This window comes from Ixodes scapularis, unplaced genomic scaffold (assembly GCF_016920785.2).
Source record: "Ixodes scapularis isolate PalLabHiFi unplaced genomic scaffold, ASM1692078v2 ptg000683l_1___fragment_1__unscaffolded, whole genome shotgun sequence".
Classification (NCBI taxonomy): Eukaryota; Metazoa; Arthropoda; class Arachnida; order Ixodida; family Ixodidae; genus Ixodes; species Ixodes scapularis.
The window spans coordinates 1,805,189-1,817,978 of NW_024610019.1; the positions used below are offsets into that span (position 1 = coordinate 1,805,189).

At 49.5% G+C, this 12,790-nt stretch overlaps 1 protein-coding gene across 1 annotated transcript; it reads left to right on the forward strand.

Moving 5' to 3' along the window:
• Positions 1–6,712: 6,712 nt before the first annotated feature.
• On the forward strand, positions 6,713–10,983 carry LOC121834216. Its single transcript, XM_042287962.1, has 6 exons — positions 6,713–6,813; positions 7,261–7,460; positions 8,237–8,377; positions 8,455–8,559; positions 9,068–10,846; positions 10,943–10,983. The coding sequence occupies exons 1-6, from the start codon at positions 6,713–6,715 to the stop codon at positions 10,981–10,983; spliced, it is 2,367 nt and encodes a 788-aa protein (XP_042143896.1).
• The last annotated feature ends 1,807 nt before the right edge of the window (positions 10,984–12,790 follow it).

Sequence of the window (12,790 nt, forward strand, 5' to 3'; positions counted from 1 at the left end):
TACCAGCACCACATCTTCTGCTAACTGTCTAAAAAAAAAATAAAACTCGAAGAGTAGCAACGGAGCCGCACGCTGAGTTTTCGTTAGTTCCATACTCTCCGTGCCCCTAGCAAAGACGTCAAATTTGTAAAGAGTGCAATCTCCTTTATAACCTGCTTTCACGGGCCAGTTGTTTTCTAGGTGGAACTGGTTAAGGGAGTGGTGCAACCATTTCAGTGCTTTGCTTAAATAATTTGGGAGTTCGTGTCTCGACCTTTCCGAAGAAAAGAACAAAAAAAAAAGTGAAAGCTGCTTACAACTCCCTGTAATGCCGAATTAGAGCGCAGCTCTTGAGGAGGAGGAGGGAAGGGCACTGGGGGGGGGGGGGGGCTAAACTAACCAAGGGGGGGGGGGGGTCACGTGACCTTGGGGGGTCACGTGACCCCCAATGCCGATGATGTCATCACTGAGGTCACTGATGACGTCATCATTGACGATCACGATGCGGTTACCGAAGACGTCATTAGTGACGTCACTGATGACTTCACCAGTGATGATGACGATGACGATGCGAATGTCGGTGACGTCATCAGTGACGTCGCTGATGACGTCATCAGTGATGATGACGATGGCGATGCGGATGTCGGTAACGTCATCAGTGATGATGACGATGACGATGCGGATGCCGGTGACGTCATCAGTGATGATGACGATGACGATGCGGATGCCTGTGACGTCATCAGTGACGATGACGATGACGATGTGGATGCCGGTGACGACATCAGTGACGTCACTGATGACGTCATCAGTGATGATGACGATGACGATGCGGATGTCGGTAACGTCATCAGTGATGATGACGATGACGATGTGGATGCCGGTGACGTCATCAGTGACGATGACGTCATTGGCGGTCACGCGACATCGGCGGGGGTCACGTGACCTCAGGGGAGTCACGTGACTTCGGTGGTCACGTGACCTCGGGGGGGTCACGTACCCCCCACGAGGTCACGTGACCCCGGTGGGGGGCTCGCGCGGTGCATTATGGGACATTTCCCATGATGCACCGGGGTCACGTGACCTCGGGGGGGTCACGTGCCCCCCACGAGGTCACGTGACCTTGGTGGAGGGCTCGCGCGGTGCATTATGGGACATTTCCCATGATGCACCGCGCGGTTACGCCGACGCCGACGGCGACGCCAACGGCGACGGCGACGCCGACGCCGCTCAAGCCGGAAACGGGCCCCTAAGAGCTGCGCTCTAAAAACCGCTTTTGCATGCCTGCTCTAGTTTTTTTATTTTAAAAATGGACAAAGATTGAGGTTTTTGGCACCTCTAAACTCTTTCACCACCTTCCGAGTCACGTGCGCTGTGACGTTAATCGGGCCCTTGCGGGGTTACGGTGAAGCTCTCTTTTTAGAGCCATCAGTGAGCGGCGAGCACTCATCTGCTCGCGACCGCGTGACCACGTGCTGGCGCAGCGCGAACAATATGGTGAAAGGAGGAAAATCTCATCCAGGTCGGGCCATCCCCGTCCGGCTCTGAACCGGTCCCCCTCCGGCTTCGAGCGGCTGTTCGCGGTAGCCACTGAATGGTGCTTCCCAGCCTCTTCGCTGCAGCTCGAGTGAAGCCGCCGGACGGCCATCTTGTGGAAGACGACGTGTAGTTGGTCAGCCATTTCAAGTTTTGCAACGAGTCACTCGCTGTAGATGAACAATTTAGCTAGTGCAGTGCAACCACTAGCCTGAGGTCTTTAACGTGCACCACGCAGTAGTGATACACGACCGCACGCCGGTACGATGCTCATCCAGATCGAAACGGGCAGGGGTATATAGGGATTGAGCCCTGGGGGGCTATGTTGCGCTTTTTGCACTCCCAGGAGACTAGGGAGAAGGAAGTGACGTCAACGACACAGCAAACGCAGATTGGGTGTTGATTTCTTTTTCTTCTGTCAACATCCAATCTGCGTTTGCTGTGTCGTTGACGTCACTTCCATCTTCCAAGTCTCCTGGGAGTCCAAAAAGCGCAACATAGCACCCCAGGATTCCTGGGTACTGCAGCGCGAGCTTTCGCTCCACGTGCTCCGAGCTGGTGTGCGCCCACTCGGCCACCGATCCCCCGGTTTAATAATTGGGTTGTGTGTGTGTTTATACAGCCTAGAACTTGGTCTGCCTCACAGGGGCGACGAGTCTCCCAGCTGTAAATGTGCAAGCCTTTTGCTGCGGTTTGCAGCGTGCACATTTTCTACCCGTTCGTCGTCATTCGCCCAAGAATTTTTTTAAGACTCTGTGTACCGTTGAGACTTGCCATTTTGAACACGTGTAAAATTTTACGAATTCAGAGTGTCGCAGGAAAAAGGCACATCTCGTCGAAAGCAAGTTTCGCCCGTCTCGCGGCGGGTTCAAAACTTCTTTGGCACGCCGAAGTGCTATCTCTCTGTGTCTTCGCACGCTTGGATACCGACCAAGAATCGAAGCCGGGAGGATGTGTTTTGCGAGTGCAATGTGCATGAAGCCGTATGTGCCTCTGGATCAGCGTCTTACTTTACTTTGACGACTGTATACTTGCGGCCCTCGCGGTCCAGAAACGAGCTTAATCCAACGTTCACTAGCGACGGAAGAGGGGGGTAAAGTACATCTTTTTTTTTTGTCCTTAGACGATTTACAAAATACCGCGCACAATAGCTCCTCATCACTGCTCAGTGCTGGCTCATTATCAACTTACTTAATTGCACTTGACGTTTGAGTGCGGCTCGCCTAATTGTAATTGGTCAACAGACTGCACACGACCACATCGGCCGCGCTTCAAGGATTTTTATTCTCGCCGTCTTGTACTTTTGCCTTCGAAAACCCTCCTTGCTCCACAGCGTTGCTCTATTCGTGCTCCCACGTAATCCATTAGAGTGGATTTGGAACATAGTCATGGTTATAGGTACATAAGAGCACGTACAGATCATTCACGCCCCCCCCCCCCTTTTATTGATAGCAACTCGCCGAAACAGCTGGACGATCCAGAACTCCGTGGCCGATATATATATATATATATATATATATATATATATATATGATCTAAAGACGTCTACGCGCGACACACCTTCAGAACTTTGGTGCGGCGTCAATTCTTGATCGGTAACCAAGCGTGCGAAGGCACAGAGACGCAGTAGTTCGGCGTTCCAAGGAAGCTTTGACCCCGCCGCGAGACTGGCGAAACGTGCTTTCGACGAGTTGTGCCTTTTTCTTGTGCTTTCGTAAAATTTTCCACGTGTTCAGAACGTCAAGTCTCAACGGTACACAGAGCTTTCTTCGGCGAATAACGACAAACGAGTGGAAAAAGGGTCTACAGCTCGCTGCAAAACCACAGCGAGACACTAGCAAAACTGCGAATCGCGTCCCGGCAAGATGGCCGTCCGGTGTCTTCACTTGCGGGAGCGGGAAGCGCGATCCAGCAATTGTCATTGAGATCAGTGGCAGAAGCAGAGAGAGCTGACGGTGTTGTGGACCTCGGATAGATGGCGCCAATAAAAGTCCGTATAATAAAAGTTTCGTCGATGATACCAGGTTTGTGACGCATTTATTTTGATGTTGGAGAGGCAAGATTTACAGAAAAGTTACCTTTCATCGAGATGGTATTCGCACAACTTGCTATCTTTCTACAAGACTTCCATTCACGTCATGCCGCGTGGTTCTCATGTCCGCCGCTCGCGGCTCTAGGTCGGGGAATATTCTAATTTTCGCCTCGCGATTACGTGGCGGAATCGCAAACTTTTGAAGGAAGGAGGTGTGTTTTCTGTCCTTTGTGACTAAATAAACAATGTCAAAAAAGTAGGACATGCCAATTCTTTCAACGTTGAAATCGTTGCAGAGCACCTTTAATATCGGGGTTCGAAGTTTTTTTTTGTTAGACAAAGCAGAATTAGGCTAAGCATGGCTATCCCAGTTCTAAAGAAACGCAGGTCGGGCTTGGTTTTTTTATTCACATTAAAAATAGCGCAAAAAAAGACGGGACAAAAAGACGAAGAAGCACACAGGACAAGCGTGCTTCTTCAAATTTTTCTCCCGTCTTTATTGCGCTATTTTTAATATGAGTGTCCAGTACCAACTTGCCCAGCAGACCGAGCTTTTACAATTCGTTTGTTAACCGCGGGTACTGACCCCTTTCCCATAGAAGAATGGATAGTTGGGCGCGTTTTTGGGGAATTCATCTTGGGATACAGCGCGAACAACAGAAATGAACGAAGAAGAAACACACAGGACGAGCGCTGACTATCAACTGAAACATTTAATAGGAAAACACATAAAAACGACCATTCATATATATACTTTGCAGTTCACCCCCCGTCTGCGTATTACGAGGCACTTTCATAGCGGCGTGATGGCACGTGTTGCTATCCCAAATTCAAAAACGCCACCTCACTCTCCAGCTGTGCCAAAGACGGTTGGCTGACACACGAGGTTCAGGCCCTTTTTATTTGGTACGCTTCTACTATTTCTCTAGACACTTGATCCCTGTGTCTGAACAAAACTTCAGTGTCACTGAATCTCGGCTCACAGTTACAATCCCGACAGTGCAGTGCAAGATGAGAGAATGCACACCCCCTCAACGAACTCAGGTGTTCTTTTAAACGTGTGTTCAAACAACGCCCCGTTTGGCCAATATACCTGCCCACATTAAAAAGGTATCGGAAAAGGGCACCTGACTCCACGCATTGTCTGGGTACTGTGGGATTTGCGGCCCATCATCGGGCAAAAGAACCTGTGCTCCGCGCCCCGCGCGCAACGTGCGCGCGAGCCACGCTCGAGGCTCGGGGGGCTCGGCAGTCGGTTGGCTGCCGCCAGCCAGTAAAGGTGCGTTCTATGAGATCTGCCTCGTTGGTCCTTCTTGCGGGTGAGCAGTAGCACCGAACCATACATTATTTGGCGCTCCACGCGGGGCCTACTGCTCCCCCCCCCCCCCTATTGGAAAAACGTACAAGAAACAAACCTGCCGCTTTTACTATTCTGGTATGACACCACCATAATTTCTTAGTATTATGTATGCAGCTAGTTTGGTTTGGCGTTCTGCATAACTGGAGATACCGGCACCGCTATGGCTCCGGGTCTGTCTATACTGGCAGCCAGTTTGCTTGCCGATATGATTCCGTGTGGCTGGTATGATTTTGCGTCCGATGACGTAGGCGACCGCCTTCTTTCCAACAAAACGCTTACACCACAGGACCACCGTTATAACTAAATCATACATGCAGAAAAACGACCGCCATTTTCCAACAAAAACGTCCATCGTTCACCACCGGTATCGTACATACACCATGTACGTCGAAAAAGAACATAAGCCGCGTTTACATGAATGCGACTGAGTCGCATTGAATCCAGTTGCCGCATTCAATATATGGTCATGTAAACGGCATAATGCACAAAGCGCATCGCATTTTGGAACGGGAAGGATAATCGCAAGGCGCTCGCTGCGGGAGCGAGTGAACAGCTGAGAACATGGCGGCGGCCAACCTCGTCGGCGGCACGGAGAGCGGTCCCGCAATTTTTTTTTCCCGAGAACAAACGCAAGCTTTTGTTGCGATCATAAGTAAGCGGAATATAGCGGAGCTGCTCGGTGAGGGCGGCCCCGTCCAAACCTTTGCGAAGTACGTACGACTTGCGCTTCCGAAGGGGTCACAATGACTTCAGTGCAAGCACGAATGACACCGAGAGCTCCAAGCACTGTAGAGCACTGCATGGTAGCGCAGAACGAGCAGCTCCTACTTCGGTGCCGTTCCTGGCTGCGCAAGAGCCTCTCGGACTCGGGGTCCGGTTGGTCCGGTCGCGATCGGCGAGGTCTGGCGCGGCGAAACGCGGAGGCTTCCTCAAAACGTGCGCACACACGTCGCCTCTCGTTCAGAGTGAACCGGCGGCCCGGCCTGGAGTCCTAAACGCCTTGGCTTTGATGCTTCTTCCGTCTCGCAACTTCTTCCACAGCACCGAAGACAGCGGACACGATCTTTACTTTCACTGAATGCGTCGAAAGGACTCCACGTGCGATGCACCGGAAAACGTGGTGCGGCTGGTGCCGGAACGGAACTGCGGAACTTCGAGCTTTGAGTTAACGTGCACGGCAAGAAACCGATCGTAACACCAAGCCGCGGATACCGCATCGCCGGTCGACAGCGGCAAACGACCCGTTGCTCGTACTCGGCAAATTCGGCGTCTTTTCGTGGCCCCTCGCGTCCTCGCAACCAGCCACAAACTCACCAGCCCGCAACCGTAGCGAGCGTAGCCGGCGTTGGAGAAAACCGAAACCGAAACTTAAGGCTTCCGCCCAGTGGCTTCGGTGCTTCCGCTGCCGCGGCTTTTCTAACCAACCGGCGGTCTCTTCGAGCGTCTTCCGGTCAGCTATTTGAGCGCCATCTCTTATCCGTTGGTAATTGCTTAAGGACTTCCGGTTTTTATCAAACAATCCCTTTAATGGAATGAAACATATGTTGTTGGTGCTGTTTACAAATTTACAAAATTACTACGCTAATATAAAACAAGCATCGTCGTCAATAAAAGTTTGTTTTCTCATTGGTCGGTTTTGTTTTTGTATTTTGACGGTTGAGAACGGGCGCGCGGCGCGCTTGCGCAATCGGCGCGCCGGGGTGTCGGCTGCTCGAGCGAGCGCGTCGGTTCGCGGCGCGTACTTTCGTTTCAGGCAGCGGGCGCTTCGGCGTTTGCCTGTTGTTTCTTAATCAATTTCGTTTGCCAGTATGCCGAAAACACGTCACCATGCCTATTGCTCGGCACGGTGGTGCTCCAATTCTGGTGCCAAGGGCTCTGTCAAGTTTTTTCGGCTCCCTAAAGACGAAAGGTAATTATTGGGACTGCTTCCTTCTTTTAGACCCTTACGCAGTTTCAGATTCCCTAAACTTTAGGAGAGTTATAGAATGCATTAACGTTAAATTGATGAGCGCTATCGAAGGGGATCAGTGGTCCGGTGTGTTAGCGCAGTGCAATTTGAATCACGTATAAGGAAAGCATACGCTGCAGGACCCAGGGATACTGGGGTCAGTCCCCGCTCCTGCCCGTGTCGATCTGAATGAGGAACACACCAGCGTGATGTCGTGTATCCTAATTTTTTACATCACAGTACCCTCTGTCTATGCATATATCGGTTTTCACCTTGCAATTGTACTCTTGCACGCGCATTTTTTTTCCTTTCAGTGCTGTCGTTTTGCGTGATTTGTTTTAGAGACAGCTGGGCGTTTTTATCTACCAATATGTGCGTCTTTAATGCCATACCTTCACACTTTTCCAGATGCGACAAATGGCTGGCATACGCAAACCGGGAGGACTTGGCGGGGCTGTCAAGGGAGCAGCTGAACAAGAGCCACCGGCTCTGCTCGGAGCACTTCACCGACGAAGCCTACGCTGACCCCCAAAAAACAAAACTCTTGCGAGAAGCGCTTCCGTCCGTAAAGGTGACCGACGAGAGGTTCCGTTTCTTGGCGAGTGAAGGTAATTCCATCATTCTGGGTACTCTCGTTAACTAAGAATAACATTCTGTGCTAACGTAGTTACTTATTTACACCCCGTTTATAGACTGTAATTTTTCCAATAATGATGATAGGCTTTTTCTTAAATGGGCTGTGCCACACTATTGGATGGGGTCCCATAATTTCATTGCATTTATTGCATGTCTTGTTATTTGCCAACCCCATAACGATTTGCGGTAAATATCCGGCTATACATTATGTGGCTTGTTTTGACTTTGGGCCAGTGGCATATCCATGGGGGAGGCTTATAGGGCGGTAGATCCCCCCCCCCACACACACACACATACACACCCTAAATCCAGTCTACCCTATGATATACACATGCAGTTTGACCCCCTTTCCCACCCACCCCCCTCTGCACCCAAATTCATGGACATCCCAGCACAGATTCCCTAAACACCCCCCCCCCCCGGCCCCCCCCCAAAAAAAAAAAATGCTGGCTACGTTATTGCTTTGAGTTGAGGTAGTGAACTCTTCATATTTTCATATTATCTTTTGCAACTTATTGCGTGTAAAAAACAAGACCAAAAAATGTAATGCATATTTTATATAGGTCAAATATCAAGGAATAATTCCAGGTAGCATTTACTGACAGTACAAAAATTGTTACATTGCCCAGGCCCTCAAGTTAATGATCAAAAATTTTCTTTTTCTAATCAGCTGCTTAAAACTTGAGCGTTGCTTTTGTTTATTTTATCTACCCATTACTAATATCACACTGCTGTTTGTTTACTTCAGAGGCCTTGCAAGTAGACGACAATGACTCTGGGGACCTTGGAGGATGTGCTCAAGAGGCAGGATCTGCTAGCCCCACCGACCTTGACACTGATGCCCCTTTGGAGGCTATGAGAGGCGCAGAGGGTCAAAACCAGCCTCAAGGTATGCACATAGTGAATTTTATTGCATTAATTATCAGCGTAATGAAACTGTTTCTAAAGCCCTCCGTTTTTGAACAGGCACCGGTGACACCCCTGCCCTTTCCAGTACACCTACAACCAGCATCCCACAAGGTGGAGAGCAGACCACTGGTTCTCCTTCAACGCCTCAGCCTGGACCCTCTGGTATGTCGTGTTTTTTATATAGTAACATTTGCCTAGCAAAAGTGGTTATCTCTGAAGAAATAGAAACTCCACGCCCTTGCTGTGCGATTGAGTGCTTGGACCACGCGTCAGTTCCTTCTTATTTCTCTGTCTTAGTTTTGTATGGATTAATGTAATGCAATGCTATGGTGACAGATATCGAACTTGCTCTTTTTTTCGGTTACGTTTTTGAGAGAAGCAGTATGCGCCAGTGGACAATCATGTTTGAATTATCGGTTAAATTTTTCATAAGCCCAATTAACATTTTTTTTTATTTTAACTACTTACAAATTTGCTCGGACCAGAATCTTAGTTGAAATTAACTGGAAGTGTGATTTAAGAAAATTTGCATGATGGTGATTCCACTGTATGTAAATGATTTTTAGTAAATATTCTAATCTACTTGCCATTGTTCTTATTTGATGGAATATCTCTAGTATTTGTTACCACATGTATGGTATAAACGTGTGGTCTGCATTAATCTATGCAGGTTCTTGCCCTCTCCGTCGCGGGAGGAAAAGAAAGCTCTTCACGCCGCAGACAGCGACAATTGTTTCAAAATGGAAGGGTGACGCCCAAAAGTACCGGAAGGTATTGTCGAGGACCCGAAAGCAAGAGAGGACCCGAAAGCCCACCAAAAAGGCTGCACTGCAGACGTTGCGGTCAATTGTGAGCGCTGAGTTCTACACGCTTTTGGAGGGTCAGGTTCTGATCCAGGGTCGCAAGAAGAAGGGAAGGAGGTGGCCACAGGAACTGAGGGAATTTGCCTTGAGCATGTATTTTCATGGTCCCAAGGCATATCGGTTCCTGTCCAAAGTGCTGGCTTTGCCGACTCCGAGGTCCCTTCGAAGGTGGTTGTCTGAGGTGCCAATGACACCTGGAATTATTTCTGGAGTGTTTGATGTCCTCAAAGACACTGTTAAAGATTGGCCATTAGAAGATCGGGCATGCATTATTATGTTTGATGAGATGTCTCTGCGACCAAATTTGCAGTATGACAAAGGAAATGATGTGGTCATTGGTTTCTCAGACGACGGCTTAGAGAGGACAACGGAGGTGGCAAACACAGCCTTTGTTGCCCTCCTTTCTGGAATCTCAAAGCCCTGGGTGCAGCCCTTGGCGTTCGCAGTGGCAAAAACGACACTGCGAGCTGAAAAGATGAGGGAATTGCTGCAGACCTTAATCAGACAGCTGAATGAGATTCAGCTGTATGTGAAAGCGGTAGTGTGTGATCAGGGCTCAAGTAATGTCAAATTATCAGAGCAACTGGAAGTGACTCAGGAAGAGCCATTTTTTGAAGTTGATGGGCACAAGGTGTATTTCTTCTTTGACACTCCGCACTTAATAAAGTGCACGAGAAATAACCTGCGTGCCCCTCACAAGCTTTTCATTGGCAAAGAAGCACATCCTGAAATTGTAGATTGGCAATACATTCGTGATTTATATGAATCCTCTAATCCCCTCAGACAGAGGTTGGCAAGGAAATTGACAGATGACCACATTTATAAGAGGCCCTTCAACAGCATGAAGGTAAGGTTTGCCACACAGGTCTTGAGCGACACTGTGTCACTGGCAATGCTATTCATGATTTCGATTGGGGCACTGCCTGGGACTGCCAAATCTACAGCAGACTTCATAGAAAGAATGGATAAACTGTTTGACTGCCTCAACAGCAACAGCTCCACTGCTGTGAATGGCAAAATGAACTATGCTATAAGTGCCAATTCTGAGCACTTGGAATTTTTGCAAGAGGCAGTCAAATGGATTGCAAGCTGGAGATTTGACAGCCCCAGACAGCCGCACACGATTCGTGGATGGCTTGTCACCATCAGGGCTGTCCTCATGCTGTGGGAGGACCTCTCCCAAAATTTTAACTTCACTTGCCTCCTGACACGCCACCTGCAGCAAGACCCTCTTGAGAATCTTTTCGGGTCTTTGAGAATGAAGCATGGCTCCAATGAACATCCTAATGTGCTGCAGTTCATTGCTGCACTGAAGCACGTTTCTGTTGGGAAACTGTTCACTCTGACGTCTCGCGGGAACTGCGAAGTGCATGACTCGTACATGCTAGCACGCCTGTCGCAGGGTGACCCTGCGCAGGCACTAGACATTCAGGAAGTAGATGTTCCAACTGGTGAGATGTCGGGTGAAGACCTCCCAGACATCACGGAGGAGAACGTGCTGTACTGCTTTGCAGGGAACCTCGTGCAGCAATTCCTCAAGAGCCGCCCTACAGACTGTGCCTGTGAGCGACTTTTGAAGGAACGGGGTAGTGCGTTCACAGGGTCCCATCAGACTTTAGCCATGCTTCAGGCTCATGGAAAGCCAGGGGGGCTCTTTGCTGACCTGACCCCTTCCTCTGCAGGGTTTTTTGAGGCCGTCAAGAGATGGAAAAATGTTTTCTAGAACATGTCGGAATTGTAGCACACATGCGGGGTGTAGGCAGTGTGCTTCAAGAAAAACTGGAGTGTAGCCTACCTACAAACTTGTTTTTGCACAGAAGGCTGCCGCAAAGAATTGCTGATTCTGTTCTGCCAAACCCGTCTAATCTGGCACATTAGGGATGTAAACAAAGTACTGAGAAAACCACGCGACAGAAAATCCAGCATGAGGAGAAAGATGGGAAAGCTCCAGAATTAGGCTTCCACTTCCGGTCGTCGCGGAGATGGCGAACAATGGCGAAGGTAGCGCGATGTGGTTCGTTGGCCCGTTTACGGTTACGGGACAGATGTTTTGCGGTCCGTTTCTACTGCGTCTCTGGTTCTAAACTCGACGGCGCCTCTCATAGTTCAACCAGGTGTGGTCGGCCTGGGTCAGCGCGGTCGGCTCGCCTCGTCCGATCTCCGGACCGCCGGCGACTTCCGAGTTCTTTAGGCCTGGGATCCGAAGGCGTCTGTCTCCGTGAAACGGTAAGCGAATCTCGTCCCGTTTTCGTTCTACTTTTAAATTACGTTTGGTGCGCTACAGTGTAAGCATGCGTGCCAAGTGTTCGTGACAATTTTGAACTAGAATAATTGTGCTTCATTGCGGTTTGTCATTTACCGCAAATGTAAATCGAGCAATGAACGAGGAGTAAATCGAGCAATGGACGAGGAGCCATGCTTGAAAACGATGTATGTACGATGTTAACTTCTACCTGTGCGGCTTTAAAGAAAGTCAAGACTGGTTACGGTTGGATGCGAGGCTGGTCCCAATGCAATGTTAAGCACTTAGAGCGCCTTTCTGAACGGCACGTAAGCAATGTAGCGATCAACGAGACGAGCGACGGCGAGAAGCTACGAGTGCCGGCGCCGAGCGACGAAAGTTTCTCACTCCCGCTGCTTGCGCCGCTCGGTTCTTGGGCTTCTAGAAAACGTCGCTCATCGCCTTGGTCGCTCGCACCAATCGCTTTCATAATTTGTGTATCGTCGCGCGGCCGTGTTTATTCGAATATAAGTCGACCTTTTTTTTTCTTTTTTGGAAATTAAAGAATTCGGAAATTAAAGAATTTCGACACCTGCATTCGCGACCAAATTTTGCAACCCTACCGGAAGCATGAAGCTATCGAGTCACCGAGCCGGCGTTGCCGTAGAGCCGCGCCGCTTCTTGTTTCAAAAAGCTTTTGGTAACCGAAATGGCTCGCCGCCCGCGGTGGCCCGTGCCGCTCCTCGGGCGTCGGATTTCGACATCACGCCTCTAGCGTTCCCCTTGCTGGGCAACAGGGTAGGAGAGAGAGAGAGAGAGAATAAACATTTATTGTGGTCCTTATTAGTCCAGGACGTCATCTATAAACTCACGGCATTTTACTATATGTTTAACAAGCAAACTCCAGAGTAGAGTGCTGTGTGCGGGTGGGGGAGCGATCCATTCTTCCCAGCTGCTCGGGTGAAGTGTTTTCGGCATTGTTTTGAGGGTCTCTTGTAGTGCTTGTTGGTTGTGAGGGCAGTCCCAAAGGATATGTTTATTATTAGGGTATCTGTGGCACTTTGCGCACTTTGGTTGACCTTCGCGTCCCAACAAATGATGCGTTATGTGCGGTGTGAGGAGGGTGCCAGTCTGGGCTCTTCGTACCAATGTAGAGTGCAGTCGAGTCAGAAATTGTGAGGGGGATGGGAGGGTGGTCCTGTTTTCTCTCCATTCCAACAGTGTGTTGGTTCTGTTGGTGTGAAGTGTCTTCCTGTGTATGTAAGGGTCGTATGTTTGTGGCCATGGAGTGGAAGGTCCCGGTTCAGTA

Coding starts and splice junctions, on each gene's coding strand:
- LOC121834216 (XM_042287962.1), top strand. CDS start 6,713: ATGCCGAAAACACGTCACCATGCCTATTGCTCGGCACGGTGGTGCTCC. Junction 8,378..8,454: donor GGGTCAAAACCAGCCTCAAG/GTATGCACATAG, acceptor GTTTTTGAACAG/GCACCGGTGACACCCCTGCC. Junction 8,560..9,067: donor GCCTCAGCCTGGACCCTCTG/GTATGTCGTGTT, acceptor TAATCTATGCAG/GTTCTTGCCCTCTCCGTCGC.